Source organism: Scylla paramamosain, chromosome 20 (genome assembly GCF_035594125.1).
Source record: "Scylla paramamosain isolate STU-SP2022 chromosome 20, ASM3559412v1, whole genome shotgun sequence".
Lineage (NCBI taxonomy): Eukaryota > Metazoa > Arthropoda > Malacostraca > Decapoda > Portunidae > Scylla > Scylla paramamosain.
The window spans coordinates 13,416,495-13,433,994 of NC_087170.1; the positions used below are offsets into that span (position 1 = coordinate 13,416,495).

Below are 17,500 nucleotides of genomic sequence, written 5' to 3' on the forward strand. Positions count from 1 at the left end.
AGAAAGGCAAGTTTAATATTAAAAATAGTTTATTTCTTTCTTTGTTACAACTTTTCATGTCAAGTAAGTTTTATCTTAATGTCATATTCCTCCTCCTCCTCCTCCTCCTCCTCCTCCTCCTCCTTCTCATCCCCAAACTCAATTCCTCCTCCTCCTCCTCCTCCTACTCCTCCTCCAATGCTGATCAAAGGACTAGCTTGTCTAATCAGCCCCCTCCTCTTCCTTCTGAACCCCCCCTTAATCCCTACCCTATAGCGCGCACACACACACACACACACACACACACACATACACTTAAAAAGAGAAACAAGGGGAAGAACAGGAAGAGGAAGGGGAGGGAAGAGAAAGGGAAGGGAAGTTTAATGATTTAACACCTCAACACCTCATCCTTCTCTTCCTCCTCCTTCCTCCTCCTCTCTTCCTTCCTTCCTTCCTCCTTCACCGGGCGGCAAAACACCACAATGATACCTGAGAGGGGCGGGGCTCACCTGCGGCTCCCCTGCGGCTCACCTGGCCAGGGCTAATGCGGCTCACCTTTGCGTTCGTTAATTCAATTCGTCTCACCCTAACTCACTCCTGCTTCCACACATGCACTTTGTCTCGCCTCAACCCTTCAATTATAGACTCCCTCCTTTACGTCCTTCTCTTTATTCATCTCCTTAGCAATGTATTTATTTACTCGTGTTCTATTTTGTATTTATCCCTGTAATGTTTTTTTTCACACCTTTTTGTCTTTTTATTCATTTATCTGTATTTATTTTTTTTTTCTATGCATGATATTTTTTTTTATTTTGCAATCAATGTATGTATTTATTAGTGTTCACTTCTCTATTTTGTATTCATCTCAGTATTGCTTTATTCACTTATCTATCTATATTGTTCGTTCAGCTTTTTTTTTTTTCGGGTGTGATATTATTGTATTTTCTAGGCACTAAATACTGTATCGTGTGTGTGTGTGTGTGTGTGTGTTTTAGGTAAGGAAAAGTTATCGTGGTAAGTTATTGTGTTGCATGATCAAAATAAACTTTAACACCTTTCAAGCACAAGGCACATGTAAAGTAAAGAAATAGATGAACGAGTAACAATACAAAGAAAAAAAACCACACTATTAACATCTTTTTATACCACATACTAGAATTAATCCTAATAAACCTGACTATAACAAACAAATAAAAAAAAATATTAAAAAATTCATACCTAGTCGCAGAATCATAATGAAGAGGATCCATAATACAAAAACAATAAGAATAACAATAATTGCTTACCGCGAAGCTCTGAGATGGCCGAGTCAGGTTCCGAAGCAGTTTCACTTCTCGATTCTTCTTTCTTTACCACACGAAAAAACTTCCACAAACTCTTCCTTTCTCCTTTAACTCTAAACTTTAAGGGTCAAGGTCACTGGCATGGGGTTAAACATGAAGGTCAGAGCTGACAAAGACACAAGGGACAGGCTGCAGGGAAAAAAAAAAATGAAGAGACAGAACCACGTAAGTTATGGCAGAGATCAGACACCATGAATTAGTCACGTAGACACACTCACTCACGTCCTATTGAGTTTTACGGAACATTTTCATTGTTTCCTAGGTCACTGGTGGTCTGTGATAACTCAAGTACTTTATCTTCACCATCCTGTACTCTGAAAGCGGGTAATAAGTGTTTATGTACCGGAAAATTGCAAAGGAAACACAGCTGTATCACTCACGCACACGAGGAACACGAGAAGGAAGCCCTAAGCTGAGGTAATTGACAGCCAACCAGGATGCAGCTTTCTACTTCGCCTCTTCTCTCTCAGCCAATCACAGGCCAGAGATCTCACAGGCACACCACACTCTCTCTCTCTCTCTCTCTCTCTCTCTCACCTATTTGATCCGTTCAGCGAAAAGGATAAGATCATTTTTGTTTTTTGCTTCATGAATATAGATGGAAATTTGAATCAACATGTTAGCAAAAAACTATTAACACTGAGTCAGTACACAAGGCATGAAACAAACGCGGCAGTATAGTGTTAGGGAAAGTTCAACATGTCGACATTTTGGCTCGTGGATAAACTGACGCAATGCCACTCACTCCATGTATGTATGTAGCTACAGCTTTGGGAATATACTATGTCGAAACGTTTCTAGTTGCATCTAAAAGCGAAGGGAATGGCAGCGAGTATGAATGTAAGGGGAATTAGCAACTGGTACACGAACTACAAGAGACCACATACTCAAACATTTCTGTGGCTAACACCGTACTGCTTTTTTTCCCCACAGGTTTGGTGAAAATGTCAAAAGGTTTCTAGAAATGTGTGTATGAGTTTTCTTTTTTTTTTTTTTTCTTTACTTTTATGACTCCAGTGAGTTTTACAAGGACTCCTCACCATCATAGGTAAAGACACGCATGGAAACCTGACAAATCATCCTTGTGGCTTTTGAAAAAAAATATAGTTTTTGTGAATGACCGAAGAGTTTACAGGCCTTAGTGGAAATAGCAATGGTTTCCAGGTATGTGTGTGTGTGTGTGTGTGTGTGTGTGTGTGTGTGTGTGTGTATGAATTATTTTTTATCCTTTTTTAATGATTCCAATGGTAGTTTAACAAGGACTTCTCACCATCATTGATAAAAACACGCATGAAAACCTGACAAATAATCTCTGTGGCCTTGGAAAAAATAAATAAAGAAAAGAAAAGAAACAATCTTATGAAAGAAGCGTTTCAAAACACGAAAAAAAAAAAAAAATGGGCAAGTCTTTTCACAATACCTCTTAAGTAGATTTTATATCGGAAAACTTAATATCACGCGAAAATAAAACCCGATTAAGAAAGAATGAATACGTCTTCTTTAATATATCTACTCTACCCTTGAACAACAGGGAACTGGAGGAGTAATACCTGAGAGACTGAAATTAATAAAGCGATGAATTTATCTTTGTATAAGCTTCAAGAATTAATCCAGGATGTTATTGGTGTTTATATGAAATGAACAGTTCTAAGCTTAGACTAAATTTATACAAGGCTGGATGTGTGTGTGTGTGTGCGTGTGTGCTTGCTATTGAAATCAGATTATAATTCAATATAGAGCCTGAACAGAATAAATTAGAGACGAGTGATGTGACGTGAAGAGGAAATCAAGGTGCATATGAAGCGAAGGAGAAGAAATGTGCTGAAGACCTAGGGAAAAAGAGGAGGAGGAGGAGGAGGAGGAGGAGGAGGAAAATATGTTGAGAATGTGAAGAATGATCGAAAAAAAAAAAAAAACTGAAATTTTGAAGAGGAGGAAAAATATTAAGAATTTGAAGATCATTCCGGGAAGGAGTGCAGAAAACCTGAAGAGGGGATGTTAGGGGTGAAAAGATAATTCGGTATTGAAGATTTGAAGACGACAAGGTGAAAGAAAGTGAAAAGGTAGTTGCGTAAAGAAGAAATCACATTAAAACATACCATCATAAAAAAAATATTAGTAACATTTACTTATAATAACTGACAATAACAACAACAACAACAACAATAATAATAATAATAATAATAATAATAAATAATAATAATAACAATAACAATAATAATAATAATAATACCCAACGAACATGAAAATCCTAATACGTTTCTTATATTCCAGTAAAAAAAAAAAAATACAAACTTAATATAGACGCACTAATAAAACAAGACGGGAGTTGACCCAGGAATATCAATACGGCTAAATTAAACGTTAAGTGTTTAATTACGTGCAGAAATACCAAACTTAACTCTTAATGAAATACACAAACCTCTCTAGCCGCCGAGATTACCTCAGTCTAGTCTTGCGCAAATTAATTAAATCTCCCTGCCCTTCATCTTTCTTTCTTTCTTTCTTTCTTTTTTTTTATTGTGTTGCAAGTCTCTCTGGTTCCAATTGTTGCTGCGTTCAAAGGATCGTTATTACGTTACTTGTCATCCTTGTTACTCCAGTGTAGAAATAATGTCTGGAATTTTATTAACTTTCATTTAAAAGATCGAGTCAATCGATTCACCTCACTGTATTGAGGAGCTGGAAAATATGAAGAAATATATTGATCAAGGTGAACTTTTTTTTTACTGTAAATTGTTTGAAGTAAATTATGATTGTCGTCACACCATTCCTGTGATGGCAAGTGTCTCTCTCACCAGCATGTCTCCTCTCATTTCAAGAACATTTATCATCAGAAAACTTTTTTTGAGATGGAAAATTTTTGCTATTTGCTTATTTACTAGTTTTTAAGAACCAGACTTGGAAAAAGACCAACATTTTTTATTAAAAACATTTTGAAATTTCAGTATTAAAAAAAAAAAAAATGTATTGGTCTAGAAAGTTCAAATGAATAATAAATTGTACTTCCTGAATCTGTAAATTCTGTTTAAGTGAATTATGATTATCCTTGCAACCATTGCTGTCAGGTCAAGTGTGTTTGACCTCATACATATAGTCTCTTTTAAATACATATACATAGTAGAACATAAGAGTATTTTTACCTCCTCTCAGGTTAAAAGTACACACAGCACAAATGGAAGGTGGAAAACAACAAACACGTGTGAAGGAGTGCACAGTATATTTCTTCTCCATCATACGTACAAACTCTGTGTTCAAGTACCCATTACTGGAGTATTAGCTGTATGCCAAAATCAATAAAAAACTATAACTCATATGTACTTTCTCCCTACAATAAAAAAAAAAAAGAAAAGAAAAAAAAGCAAGAAAAAAAAACCCAACACTAGTTATGATAGTTTGCGCTAGTTACTTCTCGCCTTGCATTCCAGCTACCATCACAGATCAGGTCAAGTTAGGTCAGAAGAATGAACCACAAGAAGTAACATGGTAACACGATCTTGACATGGTACCGGTGAGACCAAGATGACACACCAAGGCCTGAATGGAATGTGGCTGGCCTTGATTGTCTTGCTCCTGGAGGAGACACATTGATATGTTTTGATGGCATTCCTGCTTCTCGGCATCTACTCCTCACCAGAACGAAACTGTCTTTACAATGACAGATGAATATTGTGGAGCATTCAAGAATTTTTTGATTTCCTGCTTTCAATGGATGGTTCATAATATTTCCTTTGCTTCTTTCTATTTCAATCAATCACTATACAGAAAGATGGGAGGGTTCCACAAGGCAGCAGCTGACCTCCTCACAAAATGCAATGAGAGAAACCTATTGAGATGATTGTGACCACAGCAAAACCAGACAACAGATTGGTACCAGATTGTAACAGCAAGAAACGGCTCCTCACTCTGGGAATCAACGAGGTACTCAACAACATTCCTTAACCCTTTAACTGCTGAACAACATCTTCCCATAATGACGCACAACCTTTAGACACTTTTGTATTACTCTCTTAGTCTGGTGGCCTAGAAATGACAAAACTTCTATTTTGTTTTCTCTGTGTTCATGCAAATTTTAAAAAGCTCAAAGTGTTGAAGGCTGAGCAGAACAGTGAAGGGGTTAAGGCATCCATGTGGTGAGGCTGTCATCACCAATAGCTGCATACAAACTATTACCAGACCACCACAACAGTACATCTGCCAATCCAACCTGGCTCCAGCCCTGGCTTTGGCTTGAGCCTTCTCGGCACTGAGGAAATAAAACTTTGTTACCTGTACATGATATAATACTGCATTGGACAAGGAATAGAAGGTAACCAGAGTATGGATGACACAATGATATTACTTAGGCGTCTAATGTGATTTTACTAACTTGTGAATGTACTGGAAAGAAAGTTCAAATGAAGAGAATACCTACATATACATATACTTACTCATAAACTACAGCATGGCATGTTACTTAATTACTTAAAAAGACAAAGAATTATGTGCTCTTACTACATACTTTGTGAACCTAATCAAAAGTGGAAACTCATGATAGAGACTACTACATAAGCATTTGGACTAACAGATCAAGTGCTCTTGCTAATCAGCGGATACTAAATATACATACTAGAAACAGAACAGCTGTGTGAGATGACTCCTCGTAAACTATACTATGTACATACACTGTATTTGGCCACAAGTGAGCACATGTACGCTCACTTGCTCACACCCTGGCGGCAAGGTTGTACTTTGTGGTGTCCCCAAGGGTGCCTCAGAGTGATGGCCATTCTTGTTTTTCTATTGTTCATTCTCACAACACTCACTTTTGTTCTTTAAATAATGGCAAAAAGACAATTGGTGGGTGTTTGAAAACCCATTCTTCTCTTCTCCCTTTATATAAAACTCCCTCATAACATTTGACATGTCCCAAAAATACCAGTAAAAGAGAATGAACAGATGTGGTGATTCAAAAGTTCTCAAGTTTTGGGGTACAGATTACTCGAAAGGTTTCAGTGAATGTTAAAAAGAATAAATTGTCATGGGTAGTGTTCAAAAATTAATCATTTTAGCTATAAACTTTTTTTTTCCAAATGTCCTAGTAAAAGAATTAAATTGTTAAAACACTGGGGAAGAATTTAAAAATCTTCTTCAGTTTTTCTTCTTATGAACTCTTCTGAAACATTTTTTTTATTAGTCAAAAGAATTAAACATGAAAAAATTCAGGAAACCCTTCTCTTTCTTCCTTCTCTTCCAGAATGTTTATGTTACAATAAAGAATAAAAAAGGTCTTCAAAAATCTTAATTTATGCTTTTTTATAAATTCTCTTCCAAAAATATCTGAATTTATTTTAGATAAATAAAAGATACTTTTCCTACTCTCTTTGCTATATATTTCACTAAAAGTTGAAACAATAAAAAAAAAATAAATAAATAAATAAGGAAGTCTTAAGAAAACTTTGTTCTTTTTCTATTGCAATTTTCTTCTAAGCCCTTTCTCCAATTCTTCCTTTAGCAAACTTATGAAGTGTCTAAAAAAGAGAAAAATCTTCAAAATGCCTTTCTTCTTTTCCATTTATAATTTTTTTTTTTCTAAGCCCTTCTTTCTATCCTTCCTTTTGCAAACTCCTGCAGTGTGTGTCAGTGTTGCCAGAATGACCAGCACCCTGAGAGCACCCTGATCCTTCCTTCCTCCCACACATCACCACTGTCACATCACACACTCCTATCAACAAACTCTCCAGAATTACCATCTACAGAAGCAACTTACAAATACAGGACATGAATTAATTGAACACATTCTAAAGGAAGGCAAGGAAATTAATTAAGCTGCCATATTCTGATTAGAGATGGAAAAGGAGAAATTCATGAGAGAAAGCAAAAAATTTATCATGCGTGAAAATTCTAAAAAAATGAATAAATCAAAATAAAAGTGCATAGTGGCAGATATTAATAGCATGTGCCATTTCCTTTCTTATGTTGAATAGTAATTATAGTACTGTATATATAACATGTGTAATTATCTCACTAGTATGCATTCATTAAGATCTTAGTCCCCAAAAAGTTAAGAATCATTTGCTTTTGTGAGTACATTTGGTATTTTTGATTCTCATCCACAAAATATTGATTTCACATTTCGTTTCTAACTGAACAGCAAATGTAACATAATAAGAGATGAATGTGTACAGTAATCCAACACATAATGAGTAAGATGAACTATGGAAACAACTTAGAAATTTAACTTTAACTCACTAGGTACAAGGAAATGAGGAATACATAAACCCTACTTATGTATGTACATAAGATAGACCACAAGGGAACTGTGCACTGCATGTACCCTTGCAGTAAATAATTCAGTCAGTATAATAACACGTCTCTGTCTTTAACATCATGCAAATAACAGTTTTTCTAAAGACACAGCAGAGGGAGCACGATAAGAGTCAATATCACTAGCAACAAAATCCTCCTCTTCCCTCACATTCCCATACACTCGTTCACTATTTACATATTTCAGTAAGGTATACATGAATCACCTCCCCACTTATCACTAACACCACTTCCTCTTCACCAATCCTCTTCCAACAGCTTCCATTAAAGGGTGCCATAACAGATCACTCATCCCCACCTTACTTCAGCATCCACACACACCATCACAACTTGTCTTTCTTCAATGAATCTGTAAACCTCCACTAAACTTTCTCTCAGGTCCATCTCCACCCCACTTGTCCTCCTCCTCCCACGTGCTTCTCGTCACTCTTCTGCACATGACCAAAGCACCTCATTTCTGCCTCTCCAGCTTTGAGTACCGAGTAGTTTTTCTGTCTGTACATATTCATAACCAGGCTTTGTTTTCTTTCCCTTTAAATTATTTGCACTTTATTTATTTATTTTATTTTTTTTCACTTGCTGTAGGGTGATAGGCAATCCTCATTGTCTTTTTGGTTATTTTTCTTTAACTTGTTTACATTTGTTGTCCTTTATTATCTCACTCTCCTTCCTTCAGTCTCCTTATGTTTCTTCTTTCTCTCTTTCACACACTTGGCAGAAGCTAAGTTGTGCCATTTTAATTACTGTGTGGCTGCCTGAAATGGCTAAGACATGGACAGCCACACCTCAAACTCTGAATTGCATGACAACAGTGCAAGTGCTGTGCTGTGCTCTTCATTCATTGACGATTCATCATTTTCTTTTTATTCTATCTTTGACATCCTCCCTTTTGTGCATTTATCTCCCTTATCCTTCACATGCATGTTGATTTGTTATGTTTTCTGGGATCATTCATACATTTATCTTATCTTGTGTTTCCTCCATTCACATGATTATCTTCTTTTTTCCCCATCTTTTGTCCATTCATTCAATTTTTCTTTTCTTCCTTCTTTTGTAAACGTTCCTGCTTTTCTTCATCTGCCATTTCATCATGTTTTTTTTTATTCCTTCATATATTTACTTTCTCTACTTTCTTCTTATACTTATTCATTATTTGTTCCCAATTTTCCCTTACACATTTAATTTCTAAGTCTCCTCTCTTTCTCCTCACACATTACTAGTTTCTGCTCCTTTCCCTCACTTCATCCACTAGCATCCTCTCTTCCCTCACACACTTCACACCATCACTGAAACAGGAAGCATCCCATTACATAATCACACACTCCCTTGCTGCACCAACCCACAGATGCCATAAGAAAAGCATTACTTACACATCTAAGAGCAGCAACCCTAAGCAAAAGCTGTGTGTTAAAAGATGCTACAGAGTACTAAAATAAACTTTATCCTCTAGGAACATAATTGTGAAAGTCCCACAATAGGGTTGCAGTGGCCTTCTGGTCTCTATTTCTATTTACATACAGTACTATCACCATCCTTGGGGAATTACTCATCCTTATGCAGTGTGGGGCGCTTGTGTTTGAAATGCTTGGCCTGTTCATCAGTCTTACTTTTGCTGTGACTTGTGGAATTGGTACTGCTGGTGAGTCTTGGTTCTACGAGTGTTTGCCTTCATTTATGAGTTTTTGAAGTTTTGTTGTAATTTTGTCCTGTCTCGCTTTTAAGAATGATTGATTTTGAGTTTTCAAGTAAGACTGATGTAATTTTGTTCTTCATTTTTAAGAAATGATTTGTGAGTCTTGATCTGAAATGCTTGATTAGTGAATTTTTCTTAAGTTCATAATGAAATAATTTTGTCACTTATTTCTGATTTGTGAGTTTTGATTTTTACAAATGCTTAATTTTACTGATTCCTGAAGTATAATATTTGTCTTGCTATGATGTGTGTGTGTGGAATTTACATTTACAAATGAAATCTCATAAAAATACCTTAGATAATGGAAAAATGCGAGACATGACAAATGGAAAAGAACTTCAAACTCTATACAGTTAATCCTAATCAATAAATGTTCTAGAGTATATGAAGGAACATAATTCACTAAGAAACTGCAATTCACCTGTACTATTATGTTCTGTGTACACACTGGGCTTACTGATAGAGTCCCTCCTCCCTACCACTTAAAGATACATGGATATACAGTACATATACCTGATTACAAAACTCTTCACCTTGCCCAGTCCCCTTCAATACTGCCACAGAATATCATTATACAGCTTTGATGATGAATACAAACAAGTGCATCAAAGACTTCGATCATTTCCGAGATGTATGTGACAATAAATTTCACAGCATGTAAAAAAAAATAAATAGAATAGATAAGTAAAATAAAATCGTCTTTCTTCTTAAATGCAAATAGTAAAGATGCAGGCCAATTTTCTTTTTAACAAGAATGTATACACCATCTTTGGAATCTTGTACATTTTACGTAATGCAAGTCATACAAATGTGATGAATCCTTGAAAAGAGATGCATATTACCATTATCAGTGAATGAATGGATGAACGAATGACTGGGAGGTTGATGAAGATGGCAAGTCACATGAAATATTAGTATACTGTGTTGCTCCGAGAAAATTCTGTGTACTTAACAGGGAAAACTAGAGAAAATGAAGATATCAAGGAAAAGGAAAAACAAGAGAAACACACCGAATAAGAAAGACAAAGAAAGAAAAGTAAAACTGGACATCCATAGAAAAGAGAAAAAAATGAATACAGGAGAGAAGAAAAAAAAAAAAAAAAAAAATATATATATATATATATATATATATATATATATATATATATATATATATATATATATATATATATATATATATATATATATATATATATATATATATATATATATATATATATATATATATATATATATATATATATATATACAAAAAAAAAGAAAAGAAAAAACAAAATAATACATACAGACAGAAGGATATAAAGAAGCAAGAACAGGGAAAAGAAAATGTGGATAAAGATGCCAAGTTAACAATACACATGTAAGGACAATAAGGCCCCTTCACATGACACCATCAGTTACCTCTGAGTGCAAGGGTTGGGTAACAGCAAGCAATAAGTGACCACACACCAGTCGGCGGCAGTTACCTGTCTGTGTGGTGGTCTCGTATGAAAGGCTCCAATGCAGACTATGGGAGATAGCTTGTGGCATTGTGTGAAGGGGGCTAACAGAATAAGATAGAGTGTTCTTCCCTACAGCCTGAGGTGCTCTTCACAAGTCCTGTCTTGCTCAGTCCACCAGCAATGGGCTTAATACTTCAATGACACTTATCTCTGTCCACCAGCAATTAGTTTAGTCCATTCAGTGCCACAGACTACTGTCAAACTTCATGAAATTGCCTACTGTTTGTTGTAATAAGAGTGAATAAGGTGCAGTTCTGGAGAATGAGTGATTAGGTAACTTTCAACTCCTAGATTACACAAAGTATTGTTCTTAGCTTGATAATGTCCTATATTTCTAGAAAGTAATGACACTGATGTTGTGGCAATGAATGGGCTTGTTTCACTGCCACTTGTTTCAGTCTGCCAACAGTGACTTTTCAGTTTCTTTTCACATACTTGAAACCAGTGACAGTGGCATTCAAATTTCAATCCATCATCAACAGGCTTCTTTTTTTTTTAATGACTCCTATTTCAGTCAAACCTTTGACATTCTTCAAAGGAGTACAAATTAGAGAAAACTCTGCATTAGGTCTAACACAAATACTTACCCAGTTACTTAACCTAAACACTTTCTCTGTCATATTAGGACAGTCAGTTCAGGCCAATAAGGATTCCAGGGTGGCCCAAGCAGGCCAGATTCCTAGAAGATATCACTTGCTCTCTCCATCACAGCCCCACTAGCGAGTCTTACATCAACACATGGATATACAACACACCTCTTCTGCCACACAGTTGCATATCACTGTCCTTTTCACCAGACTGGAATACACTGCTCCCTTCTGACGCATGACAGCCGGAAACTAACACGACACAAAATATACTAAAGCCGTCTAAAATTACCAAGGAAAATACATTAACAGAACAGATTATATAGATGTAAACATTGGTAACAGATCCGATAACCCTGCGATCCTTGCACTGTCATGACTCTTTCCTCTATTTTTTTTTTTACTTTTCATTATTCTTTTAGTGTTGCAATGTTGCTGTCACAGTGCACACCTTTTTGACATGGTGCCCCTGCCTGTGACAGAGTATAATGAGCATGAGTATATGTATTGCAGTCTGAACAGCATATGCCTGCATGTATGTATGTAATGAGGTGAATGTTCCTTTCCATCAGGGGCCAGCAGGGATAAGAGTATGAATGTGTGTGTGTGTGTGTGTGTGTGTGTGTGTGTGTGTGTGTGTGTGTGTGTGTGTGTGTGTGTGTGTGTGTGTGTGTGTGTGTGTGTGTGTGTGTGTGTGTGTGTGTGTGGTACTTTGTCTGGGCCACCATGTATAGGACTGCCAGTCAAGTATGTAGATAGATAGAGGTAGATTAAGAATATAAGGTACCTATTAGAGCCTTATCAATATACAATAGCAGCCCCACGATTTAATTGAGGGAATGTGTTTGGGGTAATCCTGCAGAGGGTGACGCACATGACTTGTGATACACTCAATGCTGCAAGGAGGAGCTGAATGCAATGGCAAAAGTAATGAAAACACAGATAATAAAAACCATCTTCAAATAATACTTTCCCAAATGTGTGTGTGTGTGTGTGTGTGTGTGTGTGTGTGTGTGTGTGTGTGTGTGTGTTTCTCATGCTCTCACTCATCTGCCACTAAAAAGAGATGCAGGCAGGAGGCAGAGTCGGCAGCAGTGGTGGCGGCAGTGTTATAGATCCATATCATCATAATCAGGGAAATCAGGCAGGTCCTCAGGGAGTGGCGGCTGGGGGGCAACTGCAGCGGCAGCAGCAGCTCGCTGAGGTTCCACAGCGTTAAGGTCAATGAGAGCTGTGTTGTTGTTCTCCTCAAGCCACATGAAGTTTGGTGCATTCCCATTATTATTATTGAACTCCATCCTCTCGGAGAAATCATCCTCCACCATGGGATCCGGGAGGGGGCTGGCAGGCCTTCTCAGTGGGGGAGGAGGAAAACCACTGCCTCTGGAGCCTGAGGAGGTGGAGGGCAGGGAGAGGAGATCCAGTCCAAGCTCTGAGGTTGCTCCGCCAGCAGCAGAGGTGGAGGGAGTAAGGGAGGTGACAGAATTACGTCCCAGGAAGGAGAGAGCAGGAGGGGGTGAGGAAATGGATATCCCAGAGTCAGGTGAGCTGCTGGAGGAGGAGGAGGAAGATGCAGAGGAAGAGGAGGATGTACATGTGGTGGAGGCTAAAGATGAGGATGAGGAGGAAGGGGTGGAGGGAGAGGTGGATGTGGTGGAGCTAGAGGAAGGCGTGGAGGTGGCGGGTGATGGATCAGCATTCTCAGCAGCATCCTCCGACGCCTTGATCTTTGCATCAATGTTTGGGGTGATAATGGTGCCCAGGATGGTGGGGGGAGGCTGCCACAACACCACCTCCATGCTAGGCTTTGTCCTGTGTGGGATGGAAGAATCTTCTTATAGTCATGGAGTGTTTCTGAAGTGGTGCCTTGTGTGGGTAAACTGGCGTTCTTCAGCCTCCTTATGTTCTTATAAGCTTATGGTCCTTAACAGAGGAGTGAATCATTACCTTGGGATAATGTACAAATTTTTCATGAAGCAGATGTGCTAGAGAATAATTAAGGAATAAGAGAACCTGATAAAACACCACCTTGGGATATAATTTTTTTTAGGGAAAAGAGGTGCTGGAGAAAAGGTGAGGAATAAGGTCCTGATAAAAAAAATGTGATGTAATGTAAATAATGTGCCATGTAATGTAATGTAATGTAATGTAATGTAGTGCACAACAAACAGAAAAATGTTCACTGTCGCTGTTACAACATAAAAAAACAATTACTAACTGATGAAAAAATGCATTCATAATGATTTTGCAGTCTCATGTAATTTAAACTTTTTTGGGTAGACAAGCTGATATGAAAAAAAACCTATTTAAGATAGTGATACTGGATTTATTCATCAAGACAAACACATAAAGAGAGACAAAGAGAGAGAAAAAGAAAGGTACACACACACACACACACACACACACACACACACACACACACAGACAGAGAGAGACAAACAGACAGACAGACAAAGAAAAACAGCCAGAGAAACAAAGGGAAAGAAACAGAAAGAGGAAAGGAAGACAAACACACAGATGGAAACAGCCAGTGAAACAGAGAAAAAAGATGAGCAAGGGAAGACAAAAAACACAAAAAGAGACACACAGACAGACAAAACCAGCCAGAGAGAGAGAGAGAGAGAGAGAGAGAGAGAGAGAGAGAGAGAGAGAGAGAGAGAGAGAGAGAGAGAGAGAGAGAGAGAGAGAGAGAGAGAGAGAGAGAGAGAGAGAGAGAGAGAGAGAGAGAGAGAGAGAGAGAGAACAGGGTGACCAACAAACGACAAACACCCCGAAAAACAAAGAAAAAACAACAGAAAAAGCAACAAAAAACAAAAATAAAGACTCACAACTTCTTGAGTATAGATTCCGGCAGCTTGGCCTCTCCAGGTATGATTTTCTTCACCTCATCAGCAATAATGAGGCGTGCTCCCTGCAAGTCTGAGTCCATCGTCCCATCACCTCCCATCCCTTCGTCTTCTTCATCATCGTCATCATCCAGATCCTTGCTTGATGTTCTGTTCCTGTATGGCTGTTGAGGGTGGAGTGAGGTTAGGTTAAGAAAAAAAGAAGTAATATTGATGAATAAAGGAAATGAAGGAAGGTGTGTTTCTGTTAGGTTGGAAAATGGGAGAATGAAACAGAATAAGAAAGGAGAAGTATGGGAAAATTAAGGGATAAAGAATAATAATAGTACTTATCAACAAAATAAGGAAAATAAAGAGAGGAGGAGGAAAAAAAGAGATGAAAAGATGGAAAGAAAGGGAACACTCCCATAAATCATTAGTATCATGTGCACAAAGAAAATAACACACAAAAAAATGAAGAACAGAAAAATAGGTAAGAAAATTAAAAATAAAATAATAATTAATAATAACAATAATAATAACACAACACACTCAAATGCACTACAAACACACTCTAATCATACAGACATCCACAGTCCTAATGCACAACCTTGCCACACACACTCACATCCATCCACACCCACTAATCCATATCTCTAGATGCTTCACACCCACACCTAACATGACCCCATATATGAAAGACCACTAGCCTGCTTGAAGAATAGATCCACTTATCTGCCTATATTCTGAAACACTTCTGCACTGCACCCTCCACTACTTTCAAGAGGCCATACTTGAAGCTTTAAGAACGGTCATAAGGACAATTTGAGGTGATACAAGTAGGAACACTCTGGTTTGAAGTGACACACATGCACATCCTCACCTTTCCCTTGCCAAGGCGGTGGTTGCAGTAGCTGTCCGAGAGGTGCAGGGAGTTGAGGTGAGCTGTCATCCTCTCCTCACTGATGTGCTGTTTGGCCATGGGCTTGCTACTGTGATAGAAAATGGCATATTAAAGTAAGTCATCTATTTTTTTTTTTTTTTATGTAAGAGAGCCACTGGCCAAGAGCAATTTAAAGCAAGGAAAAAAGGCCCACTGAGATACTGGTCCCTAAAAGGCCAAGCAGAGTCTCAAAGTTGGAGGATATTTGGTATGGAGTGTTATGCACTGTTCTGATCATGATTTGTATCTTTATTTAATTCTCTACTGACTAATGAATGAAAGGAACAATGAACTGAATGAGTGAGTGACCAATACAAGCCAAAAGGGAGACAAACAAATCATAGAAGGAGTTGGTACCTTGCTATTGTAACTTAACACTAACTTCAACAAGAAGCATAGATATTGAAATAGTAAAGGACTGTGATGCACACATATTCACTAAATTAAAACACATTAATCATAAATTACCACATGGGACTGAATACTGATATAAAATGACTACTGGAGGTTTAACTAATGCACTCACTCCCAGACATTCACAAGGGTCAGAGGACATGAGGCCCCCAAGAAACTGTAAAATCTATGAACAGCAAATTTCATTCATTACAAATCCTTATATGATTAAATAAACAACACAAAGTAACAGAAAGCATGACACATGACAGTTGTACAAGACACACCTATTTTACCACTATAAAATGCCACCAGCAGCTGCAAATATTACTGGTGAAAAAAAGGAACAAAAAACATTCTCTCTCTTACATCTCCTCAGGCTCCTCCTCCGGTTTGCGCTTAAATGCATAAGGGATGCCATTAGGGCCTCCAGCCATCCTGAAAGACAGTAATAATAAGTACCATATAAAAATTATTATACACAATGGTGCAAATAACTATTAGTAATCTCTCTCTCTCTCTCTCTCTCTCTCTCTCTACACTGAGATATCCATTAAAGAGGGGCAGTCTAGACAAGGTGTGATGTCCTGTCTTGTGGAGAACAGAATGGAGAGTAGAGGATTCAAAGTTGTTTAGTTTAATCCCTTTTAGTCACCTTTTACAGTGTGGTTTTAGTGGCAGTAATACACCTCAACTCTAATAATAATAACAATGACAAGCTATCTACACTTACAGGATATACTACAATAATATCTTGCATAAGGAAAGCTTGCCACAAGATAACATGCCTTCTCTCTTCTCTCCCAGCAAGGATTATATATGAAAAAAAAAATAAATAAATAAAGCAATTTCATTAGTAATCTGAAGAGAAGCCTCAGCGATTTCTTGAGACACACTCACACTGAATTTCATTAGTTGCCTGGCAGTGTTCAGCACATTACCTTCTCCAGTACCTTTCATGGGAACATAGCAAACTTTCCGGTCATTTCTCATAGATAATCCAAGTTTTTTTTACTCATTTACCACACAGACATGCTGGCTAATGTGAAGCTCCCTCCTTGAAAGCCCAAACAGAAAAGAACTAGGTAAGCCAGTGTGAGACAGGTAAACTTATGAAAACAGCCCCAGCAGACCCAAGCCTCACCTGGAGTGGAAGCCCATGGGTGCCCTGGAGTTGAAATAGGTGACGTTGGGCATTTGAGGAATACCCAAAGTGGAGGCGATGGTATTGGGGCAGACGACGGGAGGCGGTGGGGGCAGGGGGGGCGTGGTGAAGCCGCCAATCCCCCACATACTGGCCAGACTGGGGTGTGACACTGCTGGGGGGGAGGACAGGGCAGAGGTGGCCTGGAAACCCATGTACGGGGTGGCCTCTGGGGGGGATGCAATGGGTGGGGACACTGCGGGGAGGCTTGTATCTGTGGCTGAGGCTGTGGGTGTCGGGGTGTGGGTGGGGAGTCCCGAGCCACTCATCCCCATGCCCCCCATGCTGCCTCCCATGGCCCGCACCTCAGGGAAGTTCATGGCAACTCCACTTCTGCAGGAGAGTGGGAAATATGGCGCTGTTAATTGTTATGACTGTCTGGGTATTATGGGAACAATCTTAGCCTACTGATTTCCAAACACTGTTTCTTTCTGGGTAAAAATGTGGTGCCTTTTTAAATCGATTCCACAAAAAAGCAATTAGCAATGAAATTGAAGAACTGAATTAATCTAAGCACAACCTAACTTGACTTAACCAAATGTTACTAATGTTTTGATATTATCTGATTCGTTTAGTAATTTTCTAGAATGTGGTGTACAAGACAGCTGAGAGGTGGAGAATGAGAAGTGAGACTATCATCACCTTATTGAGTGTGGTTAACAAGACATGACTGGGCGGTGAAAAATATTAAACATCTGCCTTGCGTTCATATTTCTTCCCATCAT

The 17,500-nt window shown here is 38.1% G+C and overlaps 1 protein-coding gene and 1 long non-coding RNA gene across 9 annotated transcripts in view; both read right to left on the minus strand.

The window, feature by feature from the left end:
- Positions 1 to 1,801, minus strand: part of LOC135110364 (uncharacterized) — a 234,157-nt gene extending 232,356 nt beyond the window's left edge. For 2 of the 4 annotated variants that reach the window (XR_010273217.1, XR_010273218.1), the window contains exon 1: positions 1,266 to 1,801. This is a non-coding gene — a long non-coding RNA (uncharacterized LOC135110364). The remainder of the gene's footprint in view (positions 1 to 1,265) is intronic. The other 2 variants (XR_010273216.1, XR_010273215.1) reach the window with 2 other exon arrangements.
- A 10,206-nt stretch (positions 1,802 to 12,007) lies between these two features.
- The window catches only part of LOC135110365 (mucin-5AC-like), an 8,412-nt gene continuing 2,919 nt past the window's right edge, over positions 12,008 to 17,500 (minus strand). For 4 of the 5 annotated variants that reach the window (XM_064022626.1, XM_064022625.1, XM_064022629.1 and 1 more), the window contains 5 exons: positions 16,716 to 17,108; positions 15,941 to 16,009; positions 15,119 to 15,227; positions 14,239 to 14,420; positions 12,008 to 13,222 (listed from right to left, as the gene is read on the minus strand). In XM_064022626.1, coding sequence (XP_063878696.1) covers positions 12,520 to 13,222; positions 14,239 to 14,420; positions 15,119 to 15,227; positions 15,941 to 16,009; positions 16,716 to 17,108 — 1,456 coding nt within the window. In that variant the 3' untranslated portion in view covers positions 12,008 to 12,519. Of the gene's footprint in view, positions 13,223 to 14,238; positions 14,421 to 15,118; positions 15,228 to 15,940; positions 16,010 to 16,715; positions 17,109 to 17,417 lie in introns of all 5 variants that reach the window. The other variant, XM_064022630.1, reaches the window with a different exon arrangement.